At 35.6% G+C, this 13,105-nt stretch overlaps 3 protein-coding genes across 4 annotated transcripts in view; all 3 read right to left on the minus strand.

Annotated features, from left to right (window-relative positions):
* Positions 1–2,058, minus strand: part of LOC121315494 (peroxidasin-like) — a 69,980-nt gene extending 67,922 nt beyond the window's left edge. For both annotated transcript variants that reach the window (XM_041249624.1, XM_041249623.1), the window contains exon 1: positions 1,802–2,058. In XM_041249624.1, coding sequence (XP_041105558.1) covers positions 1,802–1,986 — 185 coding nt within the window. In that variant the 5' untranslated portion in view covers positions 1,987–2,058. The remainder of the gene's footprint in view (positions 1–1,801) is intronic.
* A 1,548-nt stretch (positions 2,059–3,606) lies between these two features.
* On the minus strand, positions 3,607–11,923 carry LOC121315495 (myelin transcription factor 1-like protein). Its single transcript, XM_041249625.1, has 5 exons — positions 11,874–11,923; positions 10,037–10,140; positions 8,845–8,892; positions 7,576–7,638; positions 3,607–6,047 (listed from the first exon to the last, which is right to left on the minus strand). The coding sequence occupies exons 1-5, from the start codon at positions 11,902–11,904 to the stop codon at positions 5,907–5,909; spliced, it is 387 nt and encodes a 128-aa protein (XP_041105559.1). The 5' UTR covers positions 11,905–11,923; the 3' UTR covers positions 3,607–5,906.
* A 610-nt stretch (positions 11,924–12,533) lies between these two features.
* The window catches only part of LOC121315362 (myelin transcription factor 1-like protein), an 86,366-nt gene continuing 85,794 nt past the window's right edge, over positions 12,534–13,105 (minus strand). Inside the window, exon 19 of the mRNA XM_041249388.1 lies at positions 12,534–12,759. Within this exon, the coding sequence (XP_041105322.1) occupies positions 12,534–12,759 (226 nt within the window). The remainder of the gene's footprint in view (positions 12,760–13,105) is intronic.

Genomic DNA, 13,105 nt, shown 5'->3' on the forward strand with positions numbered 1-13,105 from the left:
TATAAATTAGAATGCAGAGGACTTCATTAGCAGTATTTAGAATGGGTAACGATTAAGAGATGTTGCTTTAACAACACTCCTGTCTTCCTTTTTACAATGCATGGCCTGCCGAGGACCCCAAACAGACTTATTGGCACACCTGGGAATAATGCATCTATTCATCTCAGTATCCTGGAATTCAATTTGGCTTTACCTCCTTCAAAGCTTTTGCTTCACTGTACACAATTACAGCTATGGTAAGGAAAACTGAATTCACACACAGAGAAAACAGGGGCGCACACAATGCCTTTTAGATGGTTGCCTTTAGACTGTTTCAATCACCTATATCATCTATTCAGAGTGGTGTACTTCCTGACTGAGGTCAGGGTTACAATTTATCATTAAGTGTTTAAAACATATGGGTGACTTTGGCCAAAAATAATATTTATTTTCTTTGGTTTCATGAAGGCTAAGCAAAACAAAATATTTAGGAAAAAGAATTTGCTGTATTGCTCAATACAGGCCATTTTTAGAATTGGCTTACACTGTATATGAGCTGTTTTGATACATTTTCACATATTGTAAAGCTCTGCTAGATTTGTAGCACATGTATACAACGGCTGCACTGTGTGAACTAGGCTGATGTAGTGCAGGGAGACCCAGAATATAACACTCAAAGTTGTGTTCTCGTTTGTCATTAAACTGGCACTAAATTGAATGACAGCAGTCACCATGCGTGTAACAACGTCATCCTTCAACGAAGGCAGACAGGTGGTCGTTTTAAACAACCAAATGTGAAAGACATACAACACACAGAAATACATTTATAAATATATATCTTATGCATAAACAAATATATATTCCCTCAAAATGAACATCAAAAACTTATGCACGTCGTAAAAGACATAAAAGTGTGGCTTATATCTATGAGACGACACACACACCTGCAGATAGAGAGAAAAGTGCGCTTTAAACATTCCTAAATACAGCAAAAACAAACCATATATTCCCTCAAAAAATATAAAATCAAACATCACAAACGTCTGTAAATATACACAAAATATAAAAGGCTGCATTTGTCTGTTTTTTCGTTGAATTTAAACTATATGCAAAGATCAGAACATTTCCAGTGAAGTATTTATACATGAACTCACACTTAAAGATCGTAGAAGTATAACCGAACACATTTTATATTGTTGTTTTAAAACAAATCTAGTTTTACTGGTACTGTATCATCTCAGCGGAGCATCCCACTCGTTTAAAAATCGATTACTTTGCAAACCTGAACCCTCGAAAGTGAAAAGGCACCTTCAATAACCATCCTTTGTTTAATACCGAGTCAGTCGCCCCCCCGTCCCTTCCCCGTCCCTTGTTTGTGTGCTCTGCACATAGATGTGTCTAGGATTTGCTAAATACACAAAGCCTTGACGAGTAGCAATTTATTTGCATTTTATGTAACTTTGTCTGCACCGTTTTAAAAGACAACTGAAATCAAAGCCTTCCATTGTTTGTGGAAAAAAAAAAAGTATAACAGCAACTGCACGGTTACCTGAGTTTTACTGTATGGAATACAAAGTAAATATACCATTTCTGTATTTATTTTACAGGCAACATTATAAACTATGCACGTATGTAACCAAAAAATAAATAAAAACGAGAAGCAATTTTTTTGGACAATGCATTGAATGTGGTGTTGCATTGCCAAAACGAAAGATGATTATTCAAAAATGAGTGTAAACACACTTTAAAACGACTTCTGTTCTGTCGCCCCGTACCCCACCCCTCGAAAACACACTAGTCGCTTTCTTTTGCGAATACTTACAGGATAGTCGTTTGAGGCGACACAGCAGGTACAGATTCCAGCATTAAATGCATGCATCTGACGGTGGTACGAAAACACAAGCAACGGCTGGGGCACGACAGGACTGGCTGCGGGTTATATGCGAGGAGAAACACTCCAACTGTTAATAATAACGGGAAAAAAGAATTGGCCGACCGCATCGCCATTGTGAGAGCGTCAGCCGTGCTGAAATCACACTGCCTCCAGCTCAGCTCGCTGACTAACAGATGGAACTCTGGCGCTGTGAAGGCATTCCCAAATCAATCTTTAGCCCCCTCCGCCTGAAAACCAGGGCAGTGTTACAATTTCTGGTTGACGGAGAAAATAGCCAATCAAAAAACCCAGCCTGTATTTTTTTTTTTTCCTTTCAAAAATGAATGTTGGTTACAAACTATAGTTGTCAATCATTACGGAGGAAAGATATTGTGTAGTGTAAAGGTAGGTTTCCTTAGCAATCTATATGAAATTCCATCTAACTTTTGGGATTATGATGTAAACCTTACAAAAGAACACAAATAGATTAAAGGACTGTTAGCAGAAAAACGCTAAGATGTCGTTTGTATCGTTTTAAGCCTGACGTGTGATGGGACTGTAATTATTGTTTCCAAGAGATCCCAGTCAATTATCTGATAAACGCTTTCCAACTTGTATTTGGATTCATTCTGTAGTTACCTCACATAAACAGTAATTTAAACGCCATGTTATTTGGAGATTGTTAGTTTTTGTTCCTATGGATGTTTGTCTGCAGGTCTTTGCAAATCTGAGATTAACACTGAGTGATTCCCTCAAATCCTGCAGGTGTGTTGTAGAATGTGTGCTGCCTCCAAACTGTATTCTACTGTAGTTCCCAGCTATACAAGTAGAGTGATTTTTAATGAAAATCCCAACATTATTCTGATTCCATTGCTGCAGATCAAATCACTTGTTTTTATCTGTTGCTGCCCTCTGCTGGTTTTACATGTGTATATATTTTGAATACACTGTAGGCCAGCATTAATGTAACTAATGTCAAGATCATTAGAGTGAGACAAAATCTGTATGTGCTGCGGTCCACATAAACCACCTTACATCGGCCCACAGAAACCACCCTTTTGCACACATATATTATCTGCATTCTAATTATCTTGATAATGCAACTTTTCAGAGACAAATTGCACTTGGATAGCTAGTCGGAAGACAACAAGTGTTTTCGTTTCATTTAGTTTTCATTTTTAAAAACTTAGCTGGGTGTATTGGTATTATTGGTAAAGTCACAGCCCCCTTTTCTGTTACGTATCCAAAGTGGTCCATCAATGTATGAAATGTAAAAAACCCTTAGTCTCTCTCATCCCTATTGATGAATGGAAAAGCAATACTGGTCGATTTGGTGCAATACAAAGTATATATAATTCATATATTAGTAATATTACTGATACCACTAGAGCAAAAACAGAACCCATTGTATTATGTCAGCTGGGTCGTATTATAAAACGAAAATATAGATTTACTGTACATCCCACTCGGAATTAAAAAAAAAAAAAAAACATTATGTCAGCTGTTTGATTATCGGCAAGTGCTTGAGAAGGCTTTTATGAAAACCGAAAGGCTTTTCTTCCCAGAGCACTGGTAAATGAGAATCATCTCCATCACAATCATCACATCTTCGTCTGTGTTTGTCTCTCATTTCGCCCAGAAAATAAAAGGGTAAAAGCAAGCATTTCAGATTGAAATAGGAGTCATGTAGTCTGTCTGATGAGAAAGTGGTAACGCATCAATCAGAGAACTACAAAGACCTACAAAGTGTGGCAACACAGTTTTCTTTATTCAGAGTAAGATGTGTCAACATCCAGCATGACAAAAATTGTACAAAGTTCACAATTTAAAAATGAATTATCACAGCAACTTGTGATTTCACACATTTATAGCAAAATGAAAATGTCAACAAATTCATGCCGTGTAGTACAAAAATAAATTAAACTTCAGTTCCACAGACAGCACATTTTTATACAAAATCCTGTCTTAATAAATGATTACTTAAATTAACTTAGAAATGAATAAGTTATAATAAATAAACTCTGATGAATTCACAATAATTCATATGAAAATTCAGCATTCTAATATGTGACACCTTTGTGTCCCCTATGTAAATAGTCACAGACAACTTCTGATTTGATATTCTGTTCCACCAGTAGATGAGCAGCAGATTTGTGCTTAAAATCCTTTTCCTTTGTAACGATAACAATAATTAATTCAAAAACTGATACTAGCTATTACTCTACTGAAAGCGTTACTATATTGGCAAGAAACTGCAGACACAATGCAGTGGAAAAAGGCATATGCAGGTATGTAGAATGAAACCCTAAAAGAGGGTGGAAAGTACAATATATGAGATGAGGTGAGCAACAAGCACCTTGCGTTAGCTTTGAAAAGGCAAATCTGAACATGGTAGCTACAACTAATAGCACGACAGAAGTGGGGGCCACACAGGCATAATGCTGCAAAGACCCACAATAATTACAGAATCGTTCCCCAGCTAGTTATTAAGTCCATTGGGAAAACCGGCAAGTTTTTGTACAGTGGGTTCAATATAAAGTGCTGCTGGGATTTTTTTTTTTTTCAGTATAATATACCAAAAACAAATAACAGAATTTTTTTTTTTTTTTAATATTATTTTTTTTTTAAATCCCTGTAGTTTCCATCAGTGATAAATGTAAGCCATAGTGGCCCCTAGCAATTATTTGTTTAGATTCTGTGTCACATAGCAAGCAACACTGGAAATTGCACACCTCCGTATATATTAAGATATATATATATATATATATATATATATATATATATATATATATATATATATATAGGATAAGTGCAAATAGTCTACTGGCACATTTGTGGGGACAGTGACCCTGTAAGTCCCGCGCTGATATATTTTTATACTTTACAAAAACCCATCTCCTTATTATTAAGCTCTCAAGTACAGCTCTAGTTTCTGTAAAAACATCAAAACATGGAAACCAAGGTGTTCCTGTGCAAAGTTGTACATAAATAAAGTAAACTTATATAAGCATCTTTAGCTTTTAAACTGAATGTCCATGTTTATTTTTTTATGTTTTGTATTAAAAGATATAAAAATTAATATTTTACATATAGTAAAAAGATTCATTTTCCACTATGCTATAAATAAGAAATTGCATATACCCAAACTGCTTATGTAGATTGCATCTCATATCTATCAAATAAGTGATAATATTCTTTATCATATATTGCATTAAACATTAACTGACTCTAACTAGTAAAGTTTTGACATGTAAAAGAACTAATGCCAAGAGAGAGATGTTGTCTAATGTTTCTATTGCTGTTGGACATCACTGTCTGTCTGATTAAATGACATTCGGTATCTAACAACACAGAACATTAGGTTATTAAAGTCATAACATAGTGCTTTGTAAATATTGGGATTTCCACCATCAAGTTTCCGTGTCATGATGTTTACAATAAAACTGAAACATTCATATATCTAGCCATTTCCTTTTCATACTCAATTCAAATCTCATTTTAAATGCCACCACGACCATTTAAAACAAAAGTCAAATATTTTCAAGCATTGTTAAAAAATAAAGCATTTTACAACCACTTCTTGCTATTAAACAATCTGCGCACAAAACATCTTAAAATTCCATAAAACCCTCCAATGAGGAAGAGGATAACAATTAAAACGTGGTTGCTCATTCCATTTTTCTCACTCTAAGCTTACTGTCCAGTCCAGTAATTAATACTAAAATGTTTCTTCACTAAACCATTAAAAAGAACTTCCTAGTTTTGTTCTGCTTACTGTTCAGAAATATACACAGTAAAATGTGCATACATTAGCAGCTATAAACATTACATGGCATTTCACACTATGTCAGCTCATATGAAAACGTACAAAATGTGAATGTTTTCAAAAACTATTCTGCGGTAACTTTTTAAAGCAAGACAAAAAAAAAGAATTATGAAGCCTTAAGCATAACGATTTGTAATAGAAATAAATATTTAACACTGTCCGGTAAATGAAAGCAGCAAAACACCAGGCATCCCTTTTTTGAGCATGTCTTCTTCCACAAACAAGTCTTCAGACCTGAATCCCTTGTACTGCTTGCTTTATGTTTTCCAGTAGGGCCTTGTTTTCAGGACTCTGATAGTGGTCTTGGTTAGTGTACATGTCTGTCAAAGTGGCCACGTAAGCATCAAAATTCTGTTCATTTATTGGCTCCTGAAAAGAAAAGAAAATTGAAACATGAGAATTAGTAAATGTAGACACTTGATTTCAACACATCAAAACATGAGCCTTATTCACAAAGGTTTAACCTCATAAGTTATTTAAAGCAGAAAAGAAAAATCTTGAAAAAGCTAATGAGTTCGCACTGTAGTTTATGTGGAGCTAATCACTTAAGGTACAATATGTCAAATGTTTAGAGTGTCTTGATGATAACTAACCTTTTCCCTCTAATTATCTTCTTTTCACAAACAGGAAACACATAACCAGTTTAGTACAGTTATCTAAGACTATTTAAGGATGACTTCTGAAGTATTCATGCAAATGAGGCCCACCAATATACAGTTATGGTCAAAAGTATTGCATCACCTAGAATTTTAGGATTGAGATCTTTTTTTAAAATTGTGCAATCAAAGAAACTCCAAAATGATACCGCCAAAGTCTACCGTAAGCCATAATAGCAGTACAGTTCATATTAGATTTTGAAATGTAAAATGTTTCAAGTTTTGTCAGTTTTTCACTAACTACAAAGGGGTATGTTATTCAGTATGTCAATTTAACATTATTCACCAGGTTTTATTCGACTTTATGAAGCAAAGTTAGTTAATTCTATTGGGTGATACAAAACATCTGGCCATAGCTGTAGTTTCAGGTTGCACAACACATTAAGATGGGATGTAATGAAACCTACAGTGTAAGTAGGAATGATTGGACCTGGTTGTTTGAATTTAATATTCATGAAAAGAACTAATGGGGTCCTTAGCTGACAGTCGTTTCAACTAGAAATGGATTTTCATAGTGTATGATATTAAGAGGCACATTAGCTAAATTATGCTGTAGTGATTTAATTGACCAGTTACATTTTTAGCCCCTAAAGAAAATTGCATTGTCTGCTATTAAAGTAACTTTAGGCATAGAAAGTAAGACTGCACGGTACAGGATTTTGACTGTCTGCAATATAATAATTAGTTTGACTACTAAGGAACTGGGTACAAAAGTACTAGCAGTCCAGTCTGGAGAACCTTTAATAATTCTCTTATTTCCTCTTTAATTAATATTTATTGTTCAAACGCCTCTATAAAGGACAAATAATGACTCATCTTGACTAGCTGGACCTAACCAAGAATTAATGAGTCATTTTGTGGAACATTATTGGTACATTCATAACAATAGAAAGTGAAGCCCTCAGTGCAAGTACTTGGTAATTTCCACTTTAAAAAGCATGTTTGCAGAGACTATAGGCAGTGGAGTTCTTGTCCTAACTAGGTACTAGATACTGGTCTCGCCTTGCCAAGTGAAACCTACGTTCTATATGCCTACTGTTAAAGCCAGCCACTTAGGAGGAGATGGCAAGTTCTTGCACTGATGGCTTTTATTATTATTTCACAGGAAGGAAAATCTGCAGACAACCTAATAGATTTTTAAAGAGTGCAAACAAATAGAACAAAGAGATTTATACAAAAAATGAAGAAATGAAAGTGTAAAACAAAAGATGATAATCAGACTATGAAAATTATTCTCTTACTCTCTGATGCAACTGTAAACAGCTGTTATTTCTAAGGGGAGCCTCTTTTTGTTGCAGCGGTTTCTAAGGGGAAAGGTGTAAACAACATTCTATTAGCCTGGTAATACCATTGGTGCCAATTTCACAGGGGCTGCTGGGCTTACTTTTAACACTAGGGGGCAGTGTCGTATGCAGTTTTAGAAGAAAAAACCAACGTTTAAACAAAACTATAAAAACAAACTAATAAATAAACACAGAAACAAATTCAGAAATAAGCAAATAAAAAAAAAAAGTTGATTCCTACATTGGTCTATTACCAGTGGGGTCCTGGAATTAAATCCAGCTCACCACACAAGAGATATGTCTAGGTGGCCTCAGTACCTATTGATAAGTGAGGTGCATTAGTTTAGGTTTGTTCTTTTCACATGGGACATGTCTCTGATATCTGGATGGGCAGACTTCACCTTGCACAAGCAAATAACATCAAAAGGATATTCAAAAGAAATCTATACTGGAAGGGGCTCTTGACTGCAGTGGTTTTGAGATTGTTCTGCTCATTTGACATGCACCTTTTTACATTTTTGTACCAGCATATTAAAAACCCTGTTCACAGTGGCTCTGCAAGGAGTAATGTGGTCTTAAGGTTTGGGGGGGGGGGGGGGGGGGGGGGGGGGGTTATAAGGGGAAATTAAAATGGATGCTTATGGAAAAAGCTCTTTTTTCATGCCTCAGAAAGTAAAAGCTGATATATTCAAGCCTTGAAGTTATATGTATACACTTGCAATTATAAAACAGAACATAACATTGCATGTGCTATGAAAATCCCTATTGACCTTAAATTCGAATACAGTTAAGTATTTGATTTGTTTTAAATGTTTATTTTTTTTTAGTTCATCGTGGCATTTGCACATTGGTCTGTCATGGATATTTGCTAATCCTTCTATTATTAAATAATAGTATAAAACTACCTACCCCCATCCTTTTCATTAAGATCCAAGTAGTTTGGACAACATTATGCTCCCGTGTCAAACTTTCTACAGTATTTAAATCAGAAGATTTCCAGGTAACAGTCCTAGACATTATTAAGGTAGGTTAGCATGCAATAGCGTTGGGACTATCTCTTATTCAATAGCCATGTGGTATGTTCTGTTACGTTCCATAATGCGCTCAGTTTGCGTTCTCTGTGGCCCTTACCATGTGTGGGAGCTGGATATTAGCTAAACTGTTAATCAGTGACTGGCTGAGGTTGGCCAGCTCATGCAGGAGAGACTCATTTTGCTGTTCAATCACCTTGTTTTCTTCCTCTATTGACTTCAGATTAGTCTCCATTGTTGTAATCTAAAGAAGCGTAAACACAAGTACATTATCTTCTCAGCCAGAAGGTATCAAACAGTGCGCAAGTTTTACAGATTTGCAGCTTTCCTGCTTCTGCAGCAACAGTTCAGACACACTAGGGGTATCAGTCCACATGCAGCAAACAAACCCTCGTATTCACTGAAATAGTGACAAGTCAGGTGTAAACCATCTTCTCCAAGTTCACAAGCAGAACTAAACTCATCTAGCATGAGTGAGTAGAATCAATAATTTCCAAGCATATGTTATGACAGATACTGGATATAAACATATTTTAGCTTTTGCGACTTCCAAAGAAGACTTAAATGTGCCCGATTTAAAGGTTTCAGAAAAATAAGCATATATGGTTCTCTTACATAATTAACTTGTATAAAAACTTGTATTATAATTCTTGAAACATTGCAATGCAAGACCCCTTATGTAATCCATATGCCCATTCTGTCAAAGATGGACATATTTCAAACTCCTAGTTATTTAGCTTTCAGTATTTTAGCACTGTATGTTTGTTATGAAACGTTTTTGTTAGGCATTGTTAATGTCCCGACTGCTTTATTGAGAAACTATTTCAGGTTGCCTCAAGTGCATATCCTGCAATACCACAAATTCTGTTTTGGGTTTGTTTGTTATTGTGAGTATTTCCACGCCTCCTCCAGTCATTCTATTGTTGAGGTTTACACTTAGTGATATTTTAAACTTGTCAAAAGTCTGATTTGAGTCAAACACACTTCTCCGTGTTTCAAGAATGGTAGCGGGGGGGGGCTGTTCAGCACTAATAGTCACATATTGGAACCACGCACGTTACTGAGTCACTAAGAAAAGAGGGTGTGAACCAAATCAGAGACTACACAATGATTGTGAGAGGACTACAAATGGTACCATGAAGAAATGTAAGGTAGGAAAATGGTTCTGGCAGACACATTTGTTGTATTGTATTACTGTATACACTCAAAACTAAATTCAGTGTTGGCTTTAAAATAAGTATTTTTGCAGTTCTGTCTTTTATTAATAAGTTTATTATTATTATTATTATTATTATTATTATTATTATTATTATTATTATTATTATTATTATTATTATAAAAAAAAAAAAAAAAAAAAACATAACTATTTCTGGATGCAGGATTCTTACCTGGGTTCTGAGTCTAATCATATCCGCTTCCACTTGAGAATTAGAGTCATTCAGTTCTTTGATTTCTTCATCCAGCTGGTTAATTTCTTCATCATTTTCTATTCCTACAAGATCATGAGAGTGTTAAACATTTAATTGAAAAATAATAGTTTCTTCAAAAAAGAAAAACATGCACACAATGTTCAGCACACTTTAATATATTTCTATTAAGGAATGATATACCGCCTGGCCAAAAAAATAAAAAATAAAAAACAAGAACATTGTCTTCATTTTGGGAAGCTCCTGTGTATTTTTCGAGTGGAAACAGGTGTGTCTGTAAACATTGGCAAACACTGACACTCCAAGAACACCTTGGGCTCTGTCTTGATGGAAAGTCAGTGCACTGAAGGAAAAACCGCTGAGTTGCACTGGGACGCATGATCACGTATTTTGTGACGTCACAGAGGTTCCATATGGCTAACACTGAATGGTTGCACTCAACTGTACCTACGTAGATTTAGAGGATCACATGACATTTTTTTTGACCAGCCAGTATAGATTGTCAGGTTTTTAGAACGCCAGTACAGTGGCTCAGCTTTTTACAGTCCAATGCCTTAATGCTGTCACCTTCTGCATTTTACAGCTTAAAATTTATTACTGTAGGTCTGATTTAAATCAAATTATTTCAAAGAGAAATATATATTAACGTAACAGGCTTAGGTTTCCTTCACTCCAAAGAAATCGATGCTTAATCTGTATATAATGCATTAAGTATATAATGCACCCAGAGGTAAAAGTGATCCGTCGGAATGGGACTGGTTCTCAAGATAAAGCTCAACATGTACGTGTGACAGAGGGGTGGGGGGAGAGGGGGGATACTAAATTGCACATCAAAACAGTACCTGCTTGTACCAGCCCTCTACAACCAGTGTGACTGACAGATGAGACTCTTATAGTTTCACCTCATCACTAAGGGCAAGGGCCTACTGTCATTCACAGACAAGCTAGGATCCCAAATTGATAGGAACAGCTTGGTTTCAGACTCAGGGTTGTCTGATTCACAGAATCAAAACAGTAGCAAAACACCCCTGGTCCTCTTCATTAGCTCTGCAGAGCCCTTTTTTGATAGATTCTAGACTTCTTTCATTACTGTAAATTAGCAATACTGTTTTCAATACTGGTCAGTCAGCAGGCAAGCAGCTGATTGAAAAAGTACAGTTTTAAAAGAATACTAAACATAATCAGACAAAATAATGCAAAACTCAAAGAATAGAGGCTGAGAAATACAATCCCTGTAGTTTCAGTGCTTAATCAAGATTTCTAAATTATTTTTCACCAGATATATATTATCACTGGTTCTCGCGTTTTCCGGTAGTAGACCTCTTAATTCTTGAATTTTTATATTACAATTTGGAATATTCAGAAAGGACCACTCTGTAAAGTCCTTGCTGTTTCCTGGTGCCTAATCACATCATCTTGTGTGGTTCAAACTCACTCCAGCGCTACAGATCTACAGCAACAAAACCAGTCTGCAGCAATGTATCTACAGAACATTATAATAATTATAGAATATACAACATTTTCTTTAAAACATATATGCAGTCAATAGGTGTTTGCATTCATGAAGTGGGCAAATACGTTACTGGAATACACTCTACCCATATCTTTCAGCACAGATCAGAAAACACTAACATTACATCAGGTATGTGGCAGAGTAGTTTAACAAATTGTTATTCAGTGCTGATGCCAAGCAATCATTACCTTTGTGTTGATGTACAGACCCTGCATGTCAAACAATTAAAAATGCAGATATTTCATTAAGACTTAACGAGTTTAAATAAAAGCCTGAAATGATTACCATTGCTAGCCCGTTGCTTTATTGTTAGCATTTCCTCTCCAGACAGCCTTGCTTTCCGTAACAGATTAATCGATACCTAATATTCAGTAATCGCCTGTAGAGCCCTATCGCTTTGAATTGCGGACTTATTGTAACGATTGCACAGCAACTTGAAGAAGCACTCCGCAAAGTGGCTACTGTGACGTCCCCTTCAGTGTAAAGTCGACATGTGAGTGATGTGTGTACATAATGTTAATATTTTCAGATACACATATAATATATTATAATATTGCATTGTATATATGTAGGACATATATATATCTACCATATATATATATATATTATATATATATAATAATTAGTGCTTACACAGTCCTGGAAGATTATACATTGCATGTCAATGGCATCCACTTTCAAAAAATTCAATTCTATCTGTAGATCTAAATTGTAAGGGTTATGCTGCGCCAACAAAGTAAGGTCATTTTGAAAATCAACATTCACTAATGCTGTTGTTGTCTTTCATTCAGTGAGAGTATATTATACTAGCAGGAAACAACTTAGTTGTGGGTAGGACAAGTTCATTTATTGTTATTTGAAGTTTATTACCAAATGTATACCATTTTAGCCTTTCAGAAACTTTGCCTTTGGACTTTGTTTTTGACCATACACATGTATGACAGCTTACCTTCGATGTGTTAAAAAGCTCCCGCTAACATGTCCTGACCCGTCACAACCAGGTGTTGGACAGGACATGCCATCCGTCTTTCCTGACTTCCAGGAGAACTGTGCTCCATTCAAGTAGCCGTCTTTCTGTCTTTTGGCCGCTAGAGGGCACCCTGAAGCACTGCGATGTGATGCGTATTTTCCAGTCACATGACCCTGTCCATCACACCCAGGAACTGGACATCTTGGGATTGCAGGGATACAACAACATGCCTGTTAGTGTTATGTGCTTTCAAACTGACTGTTTTTTATTGGCTAGATTCTCCAAAAGCTTTTTTTCTCCAATTCTTTGGTAGCTTGATTTATTTTATTTTTTTTACAGAGAGGAAAAAGGCCAACACTAGAAATCAAATCAAATCAGAAATAAACAAGTGATATATTTAAAGGCGTGTGAGTAATTAGTCTTGTGTTGCTTTTACAATTGTAATTGGTGTTATTTCCTTTTATGAAAAAATGCGAGCGTAACAATTTTGATTAAAATTAAGCTCAACAAGTCTATGGACCCTATTCACAATGCTTTATACAGTATA

The sequence above is a fragment of the Polyodon spathula genome, chromosome 5 (assembly GCF_017654505.1).
Source record: "Polyodon spathula isolate WHYD16114869_AA chromosome 5, ASM1765450v1, whole genome shotgun sequence".
NCBI classification, from domain to species: Eukaryota; Metazoa; Chordata; class Actinopteri; order Acipenseriformes; family Polyodontidae; genus Polyodon; species Polyodon spathula.